The 13,336-nt window shown below is 36.9% G+C and overlaps 9 protein-coding genes across 9 annotated transcripts; 7 read left to right on the forward strand and 2 right to left on the reverse strand.

The window, feature by feature from the left end:
• The first annotated feature begins 142 nt into the window (after nt 1-142).
• B0P05DRAFT_550297 (Interdomain Rrm packing contributes To Rna recognition in the Rna15, Hrp1, anchor Rna 3) lies at nt 143-1,484 on the forward strand. Its single transcript, XM_051579231.1, has 3 exons — nt 143-611; nt 745-911; nt 958-1,484. The coding sequence occupies exons 1-3, from the start codon at nt 575-577 to the stop codon at nt 1,219-1,221; spliced, it is 468 nt and encodes a 155-aa protein (XP_051432804.1). The 5' UTR covers nt 143-574; the 3' UTR covers nt 1,222-1,484.
• A 43-nt stretch (nt 1,485-1,527) lies between these two features.
• On the forward strand, nt 1,528-2,138 carry B0P05DRAFT_550307 (uncharacterized protein; the record flags this gene model as incomplete). Its single annotated transcript, XM_051579232.1, has 2 exons — nt 1,528-1,779; nt 1,826-2,138. Exons 1-2 carry the CDS (start codon nt 1,539-1,541, stop codon nt 2,134-2,136), a joined length of 552 nt encoding a protein of 183 aa, XP_051432805.1. The 5' UTR covers nt 1,528-1,538.
• On the forward strand, nt 2,117-3,940 carry B0P05DRAFT_639210 (uncharacterized protein). Its single transcript, XM_051583706.1, has 6 exons — nt 2,117-2,242; nt 2,297-2,404; nt 2,434-2,462; nt 2,506-2,598; nt 2,647-2,829; nt 2,879-3,940. Exons 1-6 carry the CDS (start codon nt 2,203-2,205, stop codon nt 3,872-3,874), a joined length of 1,449 nt encoding a protein of 482 aa, XP_051432806.1. The 5' UTR covers nt 2,117-2,202; the 3' UTR covers nt 3,875-3,940.
• A 44-nt stretch (nt 3,941-3,984) lies between these two features.
• Nucleotides 3,985-5,034, forward strand: B0P05DRAFT_550310 (prohibitin-1). The gene is made up of 3 exons (XM_051579233.1): nt 3,985-4,110; nt 4,156-4,577; nt 4,626-5,034. The coding sequence occupies exons 1-3, from the start codon at nt 4,023-4,025 to the stop codon at nt 4,950-4,952; spliced, it is 837 nt and encodes a 278-aa protein (XP_051432807.1). The 5' UTR covers nt 3,985-4,022; the 3' UTR covers nt 4,953-5,034.
• Nucleotides 5,035-5,099: 65 nt separating this feature from the next.
• On the forward strand, nt 5,100-6,036 carry B0P05DRAFT_513748 (ubiquitin-conjugating enzyme/RWD-like protein; the record flags this gene model as incomplete). The annotated part of the gene is made up of 8 exons (XM_051575661.1): nt 5,100-5,164; nt 5,254-5,315; nt 5,372-5,409; nt 5,476-5,515; nt 5,562-5,619; nt 5,669-5,703; nt 5,765-5,908; nt 5,959-6,036. The coding sequence occupies exons 1-8, from the start codon at nt 5,116-5,118 to the stop codon at nt 6,034-6,036; spliced, it is 504 nt and encodes a 167-aa protein (XP_051432808.1). The 5' UTR covers nt 5,100-5,115.
• B0P05DRAFT_550318 (uncharacterized protein) lies at nt 6,032-6,836 on the reverse strand. The gene has a single exon (XM_051579234.1). It carries the CDS (start codon nt 6,660-6,662, stop codon nt 6,045-6,047), a length of 618 nt encoding a protein of 205 aa, XP_051432809.1. The 5' UTR covers nt 6,663-6,836; the 3' UTR covers nt 6,032-6,044.
• On the reverse strand, nt 6,729-8,622 carry B0P05DRAFT_185153 (uncharacterized protein). The gene is made up of 4 exons (XM_051573169.1): nt 8,489-8,622; nt 8,312-8,429; nt 6,885-8,258; nt 6,729-6,850 (listed from the first exon to the last, which is right to left on the reverse strand). Exons 2-4 carry the CDS (start codon nt 8,312-8,314, stop codon nt 6,761-6,763), a joined length of 1,467 nt encoding a protein of 488 aa, XP_051432810.1. The 5' UTR covers nt 8,315-8,429; nt 8,489-8,622; the 3' UTR covers nt 6,729-6,760.
• Nucleotides 8,623-8,923: 301 nt separating this feature from the next.
• On the forward strand, nt 8,924-9,642 carry B0P05DRAFT_550323 (PRA1 family protein-domain-containing protein; the record flags this gene model as incomplete). The annotated part of the gene is made up of 4 exons (XM_051579235.1): nt 8,924-9,126; nt 9,171-9,236; nt 9,289-9,482; nt 9,527-9,642. The coding sequence occupies 4 exons, from the start codon at nt 8,927-8,929 to the stop codon at nt 9,610-9,612; spliced, it is 546 nt and encodes a 181-aa protein (XP_051432811.1). The 3' UTR covers nt 9,613-9,642.
• A 2,731-nt stretch (nt 9,643-12,373) lies between these two features.
• Nucleotides 12,374-13,183, forward strand: B0P05DRAFT_573313 (uncharacterized protein; the record flags this gene model as incomplete). The annotated part of the gene is made up of 4 exons (XM_051581500.1): nt 12,374-12,544; nt 12,601-12,677; nt 12,708-13,006; nt 13,053-13,183. 4 exons carry the CDS (start codon nt 12,374-12,376, stop codon nt 13,181-13,183), a joined length of 678 nt encoding a protein of 225 aa, XP_051432812.1.
• Nucleotides 13,184-13,336: the final 153 nt, after the last annotated feature.

The following is a 13,336-nucleotide window of genomic DNA, read 5'->3' on the forward strand; positions in this document are numbered from 1 at the left end:
TCGCTTTAAATTCGAAGAGAACTTTCATGTCAAATGGAAAAATAATTAACGTTTGAGTTTACCAAAATCAGTGAAAATAAAAACGCGTGTCTATAAATTACAAAAACCGTATCTTATTTCTTTTTCTTTTATTATCCCTTATTATTATGTCTGACGATTTTGACGATGATTTATACAATGCTTACAATAGGGCAGAGAAAGAAGATGATTTTGATGAGAATGAATTGTATGGAAGAGAAGCAGCAGAATATAAAGAGGATGAAGAAGAACATGATTCACCACCTCCATCCTCATCATCACCACAGCAACAACAGATGAATACAGGCGACAATCAGAATATGTGGGGATATCGACCTAACCCATATCAGCAATATTTAGCAGCTTACCAAATGAGTTTGCAACAACAGATGATGCATCCTTACCAGATGCAAATGATGAGGCAATACACGATGCAACAATACAAACCCAAACCTACAAAAGAAACAGATAAACCTATTGTAGCCAGTGCAGCAAATACAGATGAAGGGTAGGTAGTTTATGGTAGATATTTCTTGACTCATGATGGATTAGCAAGATGTTTATTGGCGGTCTCAACTGGGATACATCAGATGGTAAGAGTCATTTTTTTTTTTATGATACAGTATTATATATATATTTATCTATATATCTTTTTTTTAATTTGAATAAAACTGAATTCATTCATGCCAATTGGTAAAACCTTTCTTTTTTTTCTTTATTTATTAGAAAGCTTGCGCGACTACTTTTCTCAGTTTGGCCCAGTGGTAGAGTGCATTGTGATGCGTGATCCACTGACACAACGATCCAGGGGCTTTGGATTCTTGACGATGAAGGAAAATGCAGATGTAGACAAGATTGTCAGTCAAGAACATCATTATTTGGATGGCAAACGCGTATGTGATTGGATATGAACAAACATGACTGATGCTGTCTCTATAGATTGATCCTAAACGTGCTATTCCCCGTGAAGAACAAGACAAGACAGAAAAGATCTTTGTGGGTGGTATCTCTCCTGAAGTGAATGAAGAGGAATTCCGTACCTTTTTCTCACAATTTGGTACAGTATTAGATGCTACATTGATGTTGGAGCGAGATACAGGTAGACCCCGTGGATTTGGATTCATCACATTTGAAGACAGTCAAGGTGTAGAAGAAGCACTCAAGAATCCACATTTATCTATCAAAGACAAGACCGTAAGTTAAGTAGGATTGTAGAGTGGTATTGATATCATGACTTAGATTGAAGTGAAAAGAGCCATGCCTAAAGGGAAACAAAATCGTCATGCTAATTTTAGACCCAATCAGCGCTATCAATCTGCTATGCGATATAACATGTATCCACCTCAAATGGCAGCACCATATTATCCTTCTGGTTTTGATCAACGTCGTAACAACAGAAATGAAGGAGGACCTGTTCATCCTTCATCCTCAAGACAATCTCATTATCGTCCTTACTAAAAAAAAAAAATAAATAAATAAATTATATATATATATATATATATTTCTTTCTTTTTTTCTTCATGTCGTTTACCAACAATGCAGAAGCAGGTCCTTCTCAAAAGAGACTGAATAGTATTACCAACAAACAACCTAAACTAGAACTAGCAGAAAAAGTAGAGATATTTCCTTCAACACGATTACAAGATTGTCTTGATTACTCTATTCTAGTGTCCAACAATACAAGCATGGCAAGAGATCAACTTGCCAATGAACGAAACTGGCTTACTTGGTTTCGTTTATCATGTACATTGATCATTTTAGGTAATGAACGTATCTCATAGATACACTTATTTACTTTATGTGGCAGGATTCACGCTATTGCTACAGTTTCGATTGCCTGACAGTACAGATCAAGATGGAAATCTAACGGTTAGCAAAGCCAATGATTTCGCAAGTAAACCGATAGGCTTTATCTTTATTGGTATTGGTCTTTCCTGCTTCTTTGTAGGTGTAGGCAAATACTTTAAGAGTCAGCGACTGTTGGTCAAACAAGCTACTTTTGTAGAAGCAGGATGGGGTAGTCTTGTCATGGTTGGGATCTTGTTCTGTTTTGTATGTTCAGTCATGATTATGGCATCAATAAACACTTCAAGAAATTCATTCTTGAATAATCCTTAAAATACTGTGTTATACACACTCTTTTTTTTTTATATCTTTTCTTATTTTATTTTATTCAACTTAACCATGTCGTGGTGGGGAGCAAGTTCATTAGATGAAACTATTGGTAAGACCATATGAAAGCCGTGCTCCATTTTATTTTATTCACTCATCCTTTTAGAAAAAGCAACGTCTGAACTATTGCCTGGAGGAGAACCTGACCTTGGTCTCAATCTGGACATTAGTGACCAAATTCGTAGCAAGAAAATAAACGCCAAGGATGCTATGCGTACTATCAAAAGACGCTTAGGACATAAGAACCCAATGTTCAACTCGCCACTCTTTCTGTAAGTAACCCATCAGTATAGTATGTCACTTATCCTCTATTAGCTTGTAGATACCTGTGTCAAAAACGGAGGTGATACGTTTGTCAGAGAAATTGCTTCTCGAGAATTCATGGATGAATTAGTGATTATCTTGAAGGTAACAATGTATATCGTATATGAATATGTTGTCTTATCCTTGTTTTAGTCTGGTTGCCATATGGATGTGAGAAGCAAAATGCTCTCTATTATTCAAACTTGGGGTTTGGCTAGTCAACATAAGCCTTCACTTAGTTACATGTATGATACTTATGCTTTACTTAAAGCAGAGGGAACACACTTCCCTCCTGTAAATGAAAAAGTAGATGCTATCTTATTAGAAACTGCTGCTGTAAGTACTATCCATGATAAAACAAGGTTAACTTAGGACAATATATTAGGCACCTGAGTGGTCTGACTCAGATGTATGTGATCGGTGTCGCACTGCTTTTACAATGACCAATCGAAAGCATCATTGTAGACATTGTGGTGGTACTTTTTGTCAGCAATGTTCTGCTAAATCCATGCCATTGCCTAAGCTTGGTATTAATGAAAGTGTTCGCGTATGTGATGGTTGTTATATCAAATTGAAATTAGAAAAGGCTTCTATTCAAACTACTACTACTACTACTGCTGCTGCTATTACTGCTACTGCTGCTACTACTACTCCAGCTCCTGTTACTACTACAACAACAAATACAACTACAAATGATGAGTTTGATGATGATATCAAAAAGGCAATTGAATTATCACTTAAAGAAGCTGAACAACAAAAACATGGTTATAGTACAGGTTATGTTGCTCCTCAACCGAAACAACAAGAGCCTGTTGAAGATGATCCTGATTTAGCTGCTGCTATTGCTGCTTCTTTACGTGACTTGGAAATCTCTCAAAAGCAACCTGAAGTCAAGAACACGAATGATCTATCACCTGTAGAGATGGAGAACATCTTGTTGTTTTCTACTCTTATGGATCGTGTCTATGCTTCTGGTGGTGATGTCTCGAATGATACACAAATCAATCAACTCTATACACAAATAGGTAATTTACAACCCAAGTTAGTCAAGAGCTTGGATGAGACGATTCAAAAGAGAAATGCTTTTATTGAACTTCATGAAAAGCTCAATATGGCAGTGCGTGCTTATGATCGATTGCTGGAAGAAAGAATTGCTGGAGTAAGACAAAACTTACCAGAACAACAATATCAGCCTCAACCCTTGTATCATCAACCCCAAATGTATCCTATTGAAGATGTCAGTCCATATTATCCTGTTACTGCTCCTCCTCAAGACTATTATCCACAACAACAACAACAACCATATTACTCTGCTCCTCCTCATTATCAAGTGAACGAAACAAAGAAACCAGTGGATGATGCTCCTCTTATTGACCTTTAATAAAAAAAGAGAGAAGCATATTTGTGTTTCTGATTCTTTGAAAGCTTATTGGCTGCTTTCCATTATAAATTTTTTTTTCTTTGTGTGTATGTATGTGTCATTTGCACAGCTTTTTTTTTTCTTCTTCTTTTATATACAATACAACAACATGGCTACTGCTATTCTTGACAAGCTCGCCAAGCTCGCCATTCCTGCTGGTCTTTTAATTGGTGGTGTTCAATCCGCCATGTACGATGGTAATGTACACATTTGAAACGAATAAAATAACTTAACTGTAATAGTCCAGGGTGGTCACCGTGCTGTCATTTTCGATCGTATTCAAGGTGTGAAGACTGCTTCTGTTGGCGAAGGTACTCACTTCTTGGTTCCTTGGCTTCAACGTGCTGTCTTGTTTGATGTTCGTACCAAGCCTCGTAATATTTCCACTACCACAGGTTCCAAGGATATGCAAATGGTTTCCTTGACCCTTCGTGTCCTCCACCGCCCCGAAATCAAGAATTTGCCTTCCATCTATCAAAATTTGGGTCTTGATTATGATGAAAGAGTATTGCCTTCTATTGGTAATGAAGTCTTGAAGTCCATTGTTGCTCAATTTGATGCTTCTGAATTGATTACTCAACGTGAAGTTGTTTCTGCCAAGATTCGTGAAGAATTATACAAGCGTGCTAGAGACTTTAATTTGGCTCTGGAAGATGTTTCTATTGTAAGTGTGTGCAAATAGACAAAACAGGCTTTACTTATATTATTGTAGACCCATATGACATTTGGTAAAGAATTCACCAATGCTGTTGAACAAAAGCAAATTGCTCAACAAGAAGCTGAACGTGCTAAATTCGTGGTTGAACGTGCAGAACAAGAAAAGCAAGCTGCCATTATCCGTGCTGAAGGTGATGCTCAAGCTGCTGAAATGATCTCTACAGCCCTTGCTAAGGCTGGTGAAGGTTTTGTTGCTTTTAGAAAGATCGAAGCTTCTAAGGAAATCGCACAAACCTTATCCAACTCTCGTAATGTTACTTATTTGCCCAGTAACAAGAATGGTGGTGGATCTAACATGCTTCTTAATGTTGGTTCTGCTTAAATTTAGATATAAAAATAAAATCATGGTTTGTTGCTCAATGAACCCAGTCACGAAAGGAGACGATGATGATGATGATGATGATTGTGCCTCCGCTTTTCTTTTTCTCTTTTTCTCTTTTTCTTTTTTTCTCTTTTTCTTCTTCTTCTCCTTTCTTCTTCTTTATATGAATCAAGCAGAAACAAGTGCACTTTTACTTTCAAGACAATTGAAAGGCAAGTACAGAGATCAGTCTGATAGAGCAAGATCTTGTTTCTTGCCATCTCTTACTTGTTGATCAACCTTGTTGACTTTAATTGTTTAGAACTCCAAAAGAATCCAGTAGAAGGGTTTTCTGCAGGATTAGTAGATGACAATATCTATGAAGTAAGCGATACGTTATCTATAACCATTACCTCATTCCTATATTGTCTACCATCTAGTGGGAGATTCTTATTATCGGTGCACAAGATACATTATAGTAAATGCATAATTGACAGTTGTGTAGATCATTTTTTTAATTTATTCTTGTTTTCTGCATTTGTAGTGAAGGTGGTTTCTTTAAAGCTCATTTGACATTTCCCAAGGTAAACGTCCTATTTTATAGTGTGCAGCATTTAATGGACATACTAGTCTTATCCTATTGAACCACCTACTATGAGATTTGTGACAGAAATGTATCACCCAAATGGTAAGTTCATAAACTGGAAACCTTATCTTGATGATTTCCGGATCAATAGTTTATCCTGATGGTACAGTGTGTATCTCTATTCTTGTATGTATAATATATATATATATATATATATATATATGTAAAAGTGACTTTGTATAAATAGCATCCCCCTGGTGATGATAAATATGGCTATGAACAAGCAAGTGAACGCTGGTCACCAGTACATACCGTGGAGACTATTTTATTGTCTGTTATATCCATGTTATCTAGTCCAAATGATGAATCCCCTGCCAATATAGAAGCTGCTGTGAGTGAACAACAAAGAAAACCTTATGATTAGCTTATACAGTTAAATAGAAAGAATACCGTGAAGATTATCCACAATTTAAAAAGAAAGTATCTAGACTAGTAAGACAATCGGCTGAAATGATGTAAATAAATTTCTATTGTTTTACAAATTGACTTTTATCGTCAGGGACAATGGGTTCATTGTCAATCACAACTTCATCTTCGTCTTCAAGCACAAACTGACCAATGACAATAGGAGGAATGTCTTTAGCAATAGGTTGTTCTTTTTGAACAACAAAAGATGAGTCATCAGAAACAACGACTTGCTCTTTAGTTAAAAGGGAAGCATCTTGTTCTTTTGGTTGAGGTTCTTTGCCTTCAAACTTGACTTCTTGTTGTTGCTTGGGCTTCTTGAGAACCTTCTGAATGGGTTCTTTGACATATTCTTCAATGGGTTTCTTTAGATCAAATTCAATGGGTTTCATAACTTCAGGTTCAATTGTGTCTTTTGCTTCATTGACTTTAGCAGCTTGTTTGAGATGAACTGCTTTGTCATTTATTTCCTGGGCTTTGTTGATGTCTTTTGCTTTCTCTTCAACAGTTTCTTCCTTGACATTTTCTGCCTTGTCTTTAGCATCAGCTACCTTGTCTTCAACCATGTTTTTTGCTTCTTGGATGTCTTTTTTCACTGATTCTTTGGTATCTTCTACCTTTTCTTCAAGAGCTTCTTTTGCTTCTTTAACATCCTCTTCAGCATGGTCCTTTTCATCCATTGTAGTGTCTTTTGCTTTCTTAATGTTTTCTTGAATATTTTCTTTGACGTCTTTAGCGGCTTCCTTAATGTTCTCTTCAGCATAGTCCTTGACATCAATTACACTATCTTTTGCTTTCTTGGCGTTTTCTTGAGCATTTTCTTTAACCTCTTCTGCTTTGTCTTCAGCAACTTCTTTAACCTTTTCTGCTTTGTCTTCAGCAACTTCTTTTAATTCTTTCACTTGTTTTTTAGCTTCGTTGGTATTTTCTTCAACAGTTTGCTTGATATCAACTACTCTGTCTTCCATGATTTCTTTGACATCTTCCATCTTGACTTTAGCAGCATCTTTTGCTTCTTCAACATGATCCATAACCTGCTCCTTAGCTTGCTTTAAAGGCTTGACTATGTTTTCATCAGCAGCCTTTTTTGCTTCCTCTACCTTTTCCTCAACCACTTGTTTTTCTGTGTTTGCATTCTCCTTTACGGCCTCTACGTTTTCTTTCACAGGTTTGATTACCTTTTGCTCAAGCACGTCTTCCTTTCCTTGTGCATCAAAATGAGTAGGAGATTGAGGTGGCACTGGGTTTTGTTCAAACAGTTCTTTTTCTTCAGGCACGGGTACTACATGGTTTTCAGTAACCACTGCTTTTGTAGCTGAAGCAACTGATGTTTCCTTTACAATGTCTTCATCATGGTTGATACCAATCGTCTCGGCCAAAGTAGGTTGACTTACTACCTTTTGTGTGATAGGAATGTCTTGTGTGGTTGTAGGCACTGTAGATGTCTTGGTCTGTGCCATCAAGGAACCCGACGTGGCTTGCTGAATTGTTCTTTGAGGCAAGACAGCCAACACATGAGCCAACCATTGATCTAGATGCACTTGATCATTGTACTTGACCCAAACAGGCTTTAGATGCTGATCTACATACTGCTTCAGATACTGATCATACTCTGACTTGAGTTTGTGCGTCACATGACTGGACTGAATCGCAGGCCAGAACTGGTATTGCATAAAATCGACCAGGTGCCAATAAAAGTCAAGCAAGATAGGTACCATATCGGTCTGTTCAGCACGTTCATACCACTCCTTGACCGTATGGAACGTGGCATCACAAGCGCGTTGGACATGAGGAGGAAGGGTATGGTGCCATTGGTATTCGATAGCCTCTTGTGCTAACAAGGCCTTTTGGGTAGCTTTGGCAACATAAGGGTCGGCATAGATCTTGGCTTGATCGAGGTATATTTTGCATGTGTCCAGGTAAGGCAGCAGTGTAGGCAAGAGCCTGTCTTGGTACATGACATGGGCTTTGTTGAGAACAGGTTTGCCATGCTGGTTATAGAGATGGACTAATTTGGCTTGTTGAGGAGCACCGTATTGATCATAGTAGTCAGTGGCCGTGTTAAGCACAGGCAGGAGATGAGGATGAACCTTGTATTGATAAAACTCTGATTGATAGAGTGCCATAAGGTCAAGTTTAATGGGATCGATGGCTTCGCATACAGCCGGTTTTTGACTGTTTTGATCTAAAGGAGATCCACAACCCAGTAAAAAGTTGTAACCTAAATAAGCAACAATCGATAGAGAAAGAACGCGTCGAGCAACTGAAGTCTTATTCTTCTAACTGGATTATCAGCCTATGTTTTTTATTTTTATTTTTAAATACTTGCCATTTTTTTAGGTTGCTTCAAACCAACAGAAGAATGAGCTGGTACAGGTGTTTTATGCTATTGAATGGATGAGATACATATATTATAGGATGAATTTATCTTACAGCTTGTTTGGAAACTACATAACAACACGTTAGTTATCCGTCATAGACAAAAAAAAAAAAAAAAAAGACTCGCCTTTTGTTCCTTTTGCTTTATTCTCTCTCTTCTTGAGTTTTCTATCGATGGGTTTAGTAGGCATGATAAAAAATAAGAAAGAAACAAAGAAGAGAAAAAAATATACAAAAAAAAAAGACTCTATTTATACAGACTCATGTGATTTTTATGATGCAATAAACCTTTTCAACTCGGAGAATGACAGCTTTATTAAATGCAACACCACTATTCCGAAATCCGAGCATATCGTCTTTATGCATACAGAAAAAAAAAAGAAGCTATTACATAATCATCCTTACTGCTTTGAGCTTTGGCTTCATCTCATGACTTGTATTCGCTCCATTGGTTACATGATCAGTTGAAGAAAATCAGCGGAGAAGTAAAAAAAAAAAAAAAAAAAAGAGGTTGTCTTCAGGGCCAAGAAGCCAAGAGATATATTCTTCTTCTTTTATTTTTAATATGTCTACTCCACTTTTATCTTCAAATACAGCAGAAGCTCTCGGTAACGCTGCTTCTTCTATGGCAAATGATGCAGGACGCTCTTTTATTCAACGTTTTCGTGAACAGCGTCTAGCCAACCTTCGTCCACTAAGTGATTTCTTTGACAAAAACCGAATCAGCTTTACTACTAATTTCAGTACAATCACAAAGCGTTGGAAGTAAGTACAAAGTTCAACTTCAAGAGCTCATCTCAGCGGATTAGTTACAATCTACAATACTTTTCAGCCAATTATTTATTGATTGTATTGGCCTTGAGTATTTATGCCATGTAAGTCACCATGATGCCAAGAAACAAGGATTTAAAAGCAATTTTTTTTTAGTATCACAAGTTGGTGGTTAGTATTTACGATTGCCTTTGTATTTGGTGGGTTTTATTTTATTTCGCGTTTAAATGGGCCTCTTGAGATTGCGGGTAATTCTATTCCGACATCCACATTGTATGCTTCCTATGGTATAGGCTCTATTGTCTTATTGCTTTTCTCAGGAGCAACAGGCGTGATTTTTTGGATTATTGGTAGGCGAATTGTCTATAGATAAACCATTTATGCTTTATTTTAGGTGCTGCTGCTATGATCATCTTGGGTCATGCTGCTGTTCTTGAAGAAGGACTTGAAGGAGACTTTGGAGCAGATGAACAAGTTTAAGGATTGCATAAAATAAAATGTCACCCCCTTTTTATATATATATATATATATATATATATATATATATACAGTGCCTCTATCTCTTCGATTTTCACTTTTGCTATGACCAAAGCTCGCTTTTGTATGCACCAAAACTTACTTTGACACTGCACAATGTTTGTTTTTAATCTCAAAGGCTTATAAAAGTGGTTATCATTGCTTCCAGTCTTATTGAACAATCACATCACTACTACCACTTGGGATTTTGACGTTGATTTTAACACTATTTCTTGATCTAACAAGCAAGAGCTTCCTTCGTATCATTAGATACCCGTCTCTAAGCTGAAATATATAGTGCAAGCCTGTTTCCTTCTCGTTATTGACCTTATGTTAGCAGTAGCATTGGGTGCAGTCCCATTGTAAAGATTGAGCTCACCCGAAATAAAAATTAGCCCAGTTTTTTGTTATTCGAACTCAGGTATCATGATCCAAGAGCCCTTTAATATCCCAAGATGATACTTAAACGCACTCAGTTTTTTGTTGAGATGTTTATTTCAAGATAATGTAGTTTAGTACTTGGTGGTACAGCCTTTGGCATCAATCACAGCGTGGTATTGGTTGGTCATAGTGTGTAGTAGTGTGAATGTAATGAGAGGATAATAGGGGAGGTATTCGACCAATTCCTCGTATTCGTGTAAGCATTTTACATATGCTAATTAGTATCTGTTACTAATTTATTTCCCTTCTATTCTTCACTCTTTCTTATAAGCTAATGTAAATAACTATAGCTTATACTCTACTTAATTTCTAAAATTTTATTTTTTCATAATGAATTTTTTTCAATAAAGTGTATGATAGATAATGCTTATTTGCTTATTTTTCTGCTTCAATGTAAATACAGCTCATGAGCTCAAAGAAAATCTTGTTTCAACACACAAGGTAGAGAAACTTGTCAAGAACAAGTAACCAATTTATAGTCATATACTGTTATTTGGACTATAGCTAGAGAAAGATACTGCTGCCTTATTTTCATTTCACTCTACAATGTTGTTTCTTAACACAAACAAGAACAGAATGTCTTTATCGAAACTAATGAAGTGAAAACCAAAGATGCGAAAAGAAATAATTAAAAGACGGATAAAAAACTGAAAATAATAGTAAAGCTCGAAACTTCAAGAGATATTTACTTAAAATAGCTTTAATGCTAAGGTAGGATTGAATGGTATCGTCAAATAGGATAATGCCTTAAAGTTTGGCATAAGTGGAGTGTCCCTTAAAGAAATTCTGAGTTTAAATTGGTAATTTCATTTCAAAAACTAAAATCGAAAAAAGAAGAGATTTAGAAATCTAAGAGAAATAATGGACTAAAAGTGCCTAAAAATAAAAAGCTATCAGAGAAGTGTACTAACAAAGTTGGTAGATATCAATAAGGCACATTGCATGATGTAGAGAAAGTAGCATGTTGAATATCAAGATAGTGAAATATTCTTCAAAAACGTATTCTCTGTTTCTGAACCGTAGCATACACTTTTTATAATACTTTTGCAAATCTCGCACTTTAAGCGTGTTTTATAGACCTATAGAAACAATTTATACTAAAATATACTATATCTACAATGTCTCTATTGTCCACAGATTGAAAAACAGTGAAAATTAAAGACTTCTTCAAGGTACCATAGGGGCAAAATGACGATTTTTTGATGTATGTTCAAACATAGGAAACTCAAAAAAAGGCAATTTGAAGGCAGAGATAATGATTTATGTTGAGAACCACTCGCGCCTACAGCGGGCTGCTAATCTACAGGTGTTATTGTTATTGTTTGTCAGATGGATTCAAAAAGAAAGGTAGTTTATGTTGAAAACTTACTTAAAAACTCATAAAAAAGTGGGTGCTTTTTAGAGTGAACAACGGAGTGGATAAATTGTTTTCTAACCTTTCCCTCTCTACCCGGTACTCTATGAATGTCGGTTTAAATATGTCTGAGAGAGGGGGTAGTGTATAAGAAACCTGTTAAACCAATGTAAACATAAAATTAGGAGAAGTTCAAAGAAGTATATGCCAAGATGGAGAATGCCAAGAAATGGGAGATAGAAGAAGGGCTTTTTTTAGAAGATACAATGTACCAAATCGGAACTGACCACACTCAAGAAAAGTATGTATTGCAGTTCTTTAGTATCCTTTTAATTCCGTTTGTTAGTATCATGCATTCATTGTTATTTGATGCCTGTAATAGCAAGTACTTGAATGAAATGACAAAAGATCAACTGGTTTTATTTTATAAATACAAGTCTTATCAGTTGCCCACTATTTCTGATGATATGAGCGTATTGTTGACTGATATGAAGAAAAAGGTAACAATAGAAAATAAAAGTGGAGCAGTTTTTACTAATTTGTGGGAACAATATTTAGAGTGTAAATGAAGCCTGACTTACCTCAATGGAAACATGTCAAGGTTGTGCAGCAAAGGCCATGACTTGTACCAGACTGCGTTATTATTATTTGTAGTGGTTGTCCTCAAGAGGTGCTCTCAAGGTGTCTTCGTCTTCGACCATCCATTACTGCTTGTAGTAATTCTGTTAAACCCAAAAAGGAGAATGACTTGTATAGTGAAAAATAAATTTTGAAAGGCTGCCGAAGACAAACCTCTTTGTCCATTACCCAATAAAGCAACTTTGAGCTTAAAATTATTCGAAAAATCTATGACTTGCGTTTATTTATCTTTAAAAATGCCTACCGAAAGAAACTTTGTATCTCGCTTTGTCGACCCTTCAATTGCCCCATATGAAAGACGTGGACAAAGGGTACTCGAACGACCCTCTCTTGCTGTTCCTTCCCCTGTTTCTTAGGACAGAAGCTATCATGCCTCAAACCATGGAAGACTTGTGTGGAACTCAAAAATCACCTGGATCTTCCTCCAGATTGTTATGGGGATTTTTCACGCCTTGTGCCTTTGTGAGGACACTTTCGAGGAACGCATCTAGCAAAAATCCTTGACTTACTTTCGCCAGCAACTGCGAATCAACACCTTTGTTGATGCAGTAAGTGTTCAACCGTCCCTTACCGAAGCACTTGCTGTAGAAGCAATGTAAGACAAGTAGAACGCTATGAAGTCCAGGTACGTAGACTTGCGTACTTGCCAAGAAACAACTGGTTCCGATGGTGCTGCTCCCCAGGATCAATACGAGTTTTATGACGAGATTGGCAAGATCGTCGCCAATGACAGGACCATCAGTCCAAGAGCAAGAATTGAGGCCCAAATTAACAACGAGGGTCTCACTCTTGATATCTATGAGCCTCCTGCCCCCCCCCTTTCTGAGGAAGAAAAAGAACAAGAGACAATGACCAATGCTGTTCGTCGGAACATTGTGCGGGTGTCTCAACACCAAATTGAACAAGAAATTTTGAGGCCCTCACGTAGGTATCATGCTCTGAGTGCAGCGAAAGAACAAGCGGCTCGAAGCACTAATCAACCTTGGTGCTACTGGTGCTGGTCGTGGTGCTTGTGGTAGTAGCAGAAGTGGTAATGTTGTCACTCAGTTTGAAGAAGTTTTGGCCAGGTACAGAGAAGCGAATCAGGAAACTTCGGGCTAAAAGATCCAAGAATGCCATGAGCTTTCTAAACAAAGAGATAGAGAGCGAATGGATAGGCTCGAAGCTATTCTTGAGGAGCAAAGAAGAAAGGACCTGGCCGATCTCGAGAATCTTCTCAGAAGATTGAAATAAAAAAAAAACTTTTTTTTTGTC

The sequence above is a fragment of the Gilbertella persicaria genome, assembly GCF_025201335.1.
Source record: "Gilbertella persicaria strain CBS 190.32 chromosome Unknown B0P05scaffold_32, whole genome shotgun sequence".
Taxonomy (NCBI): Eukaryota; Fungi; Mucoromycota; class Mucoromycetes; order Mucorales; family Choanephoraceae; genus Gilbertella; species Gilbertella persicaria.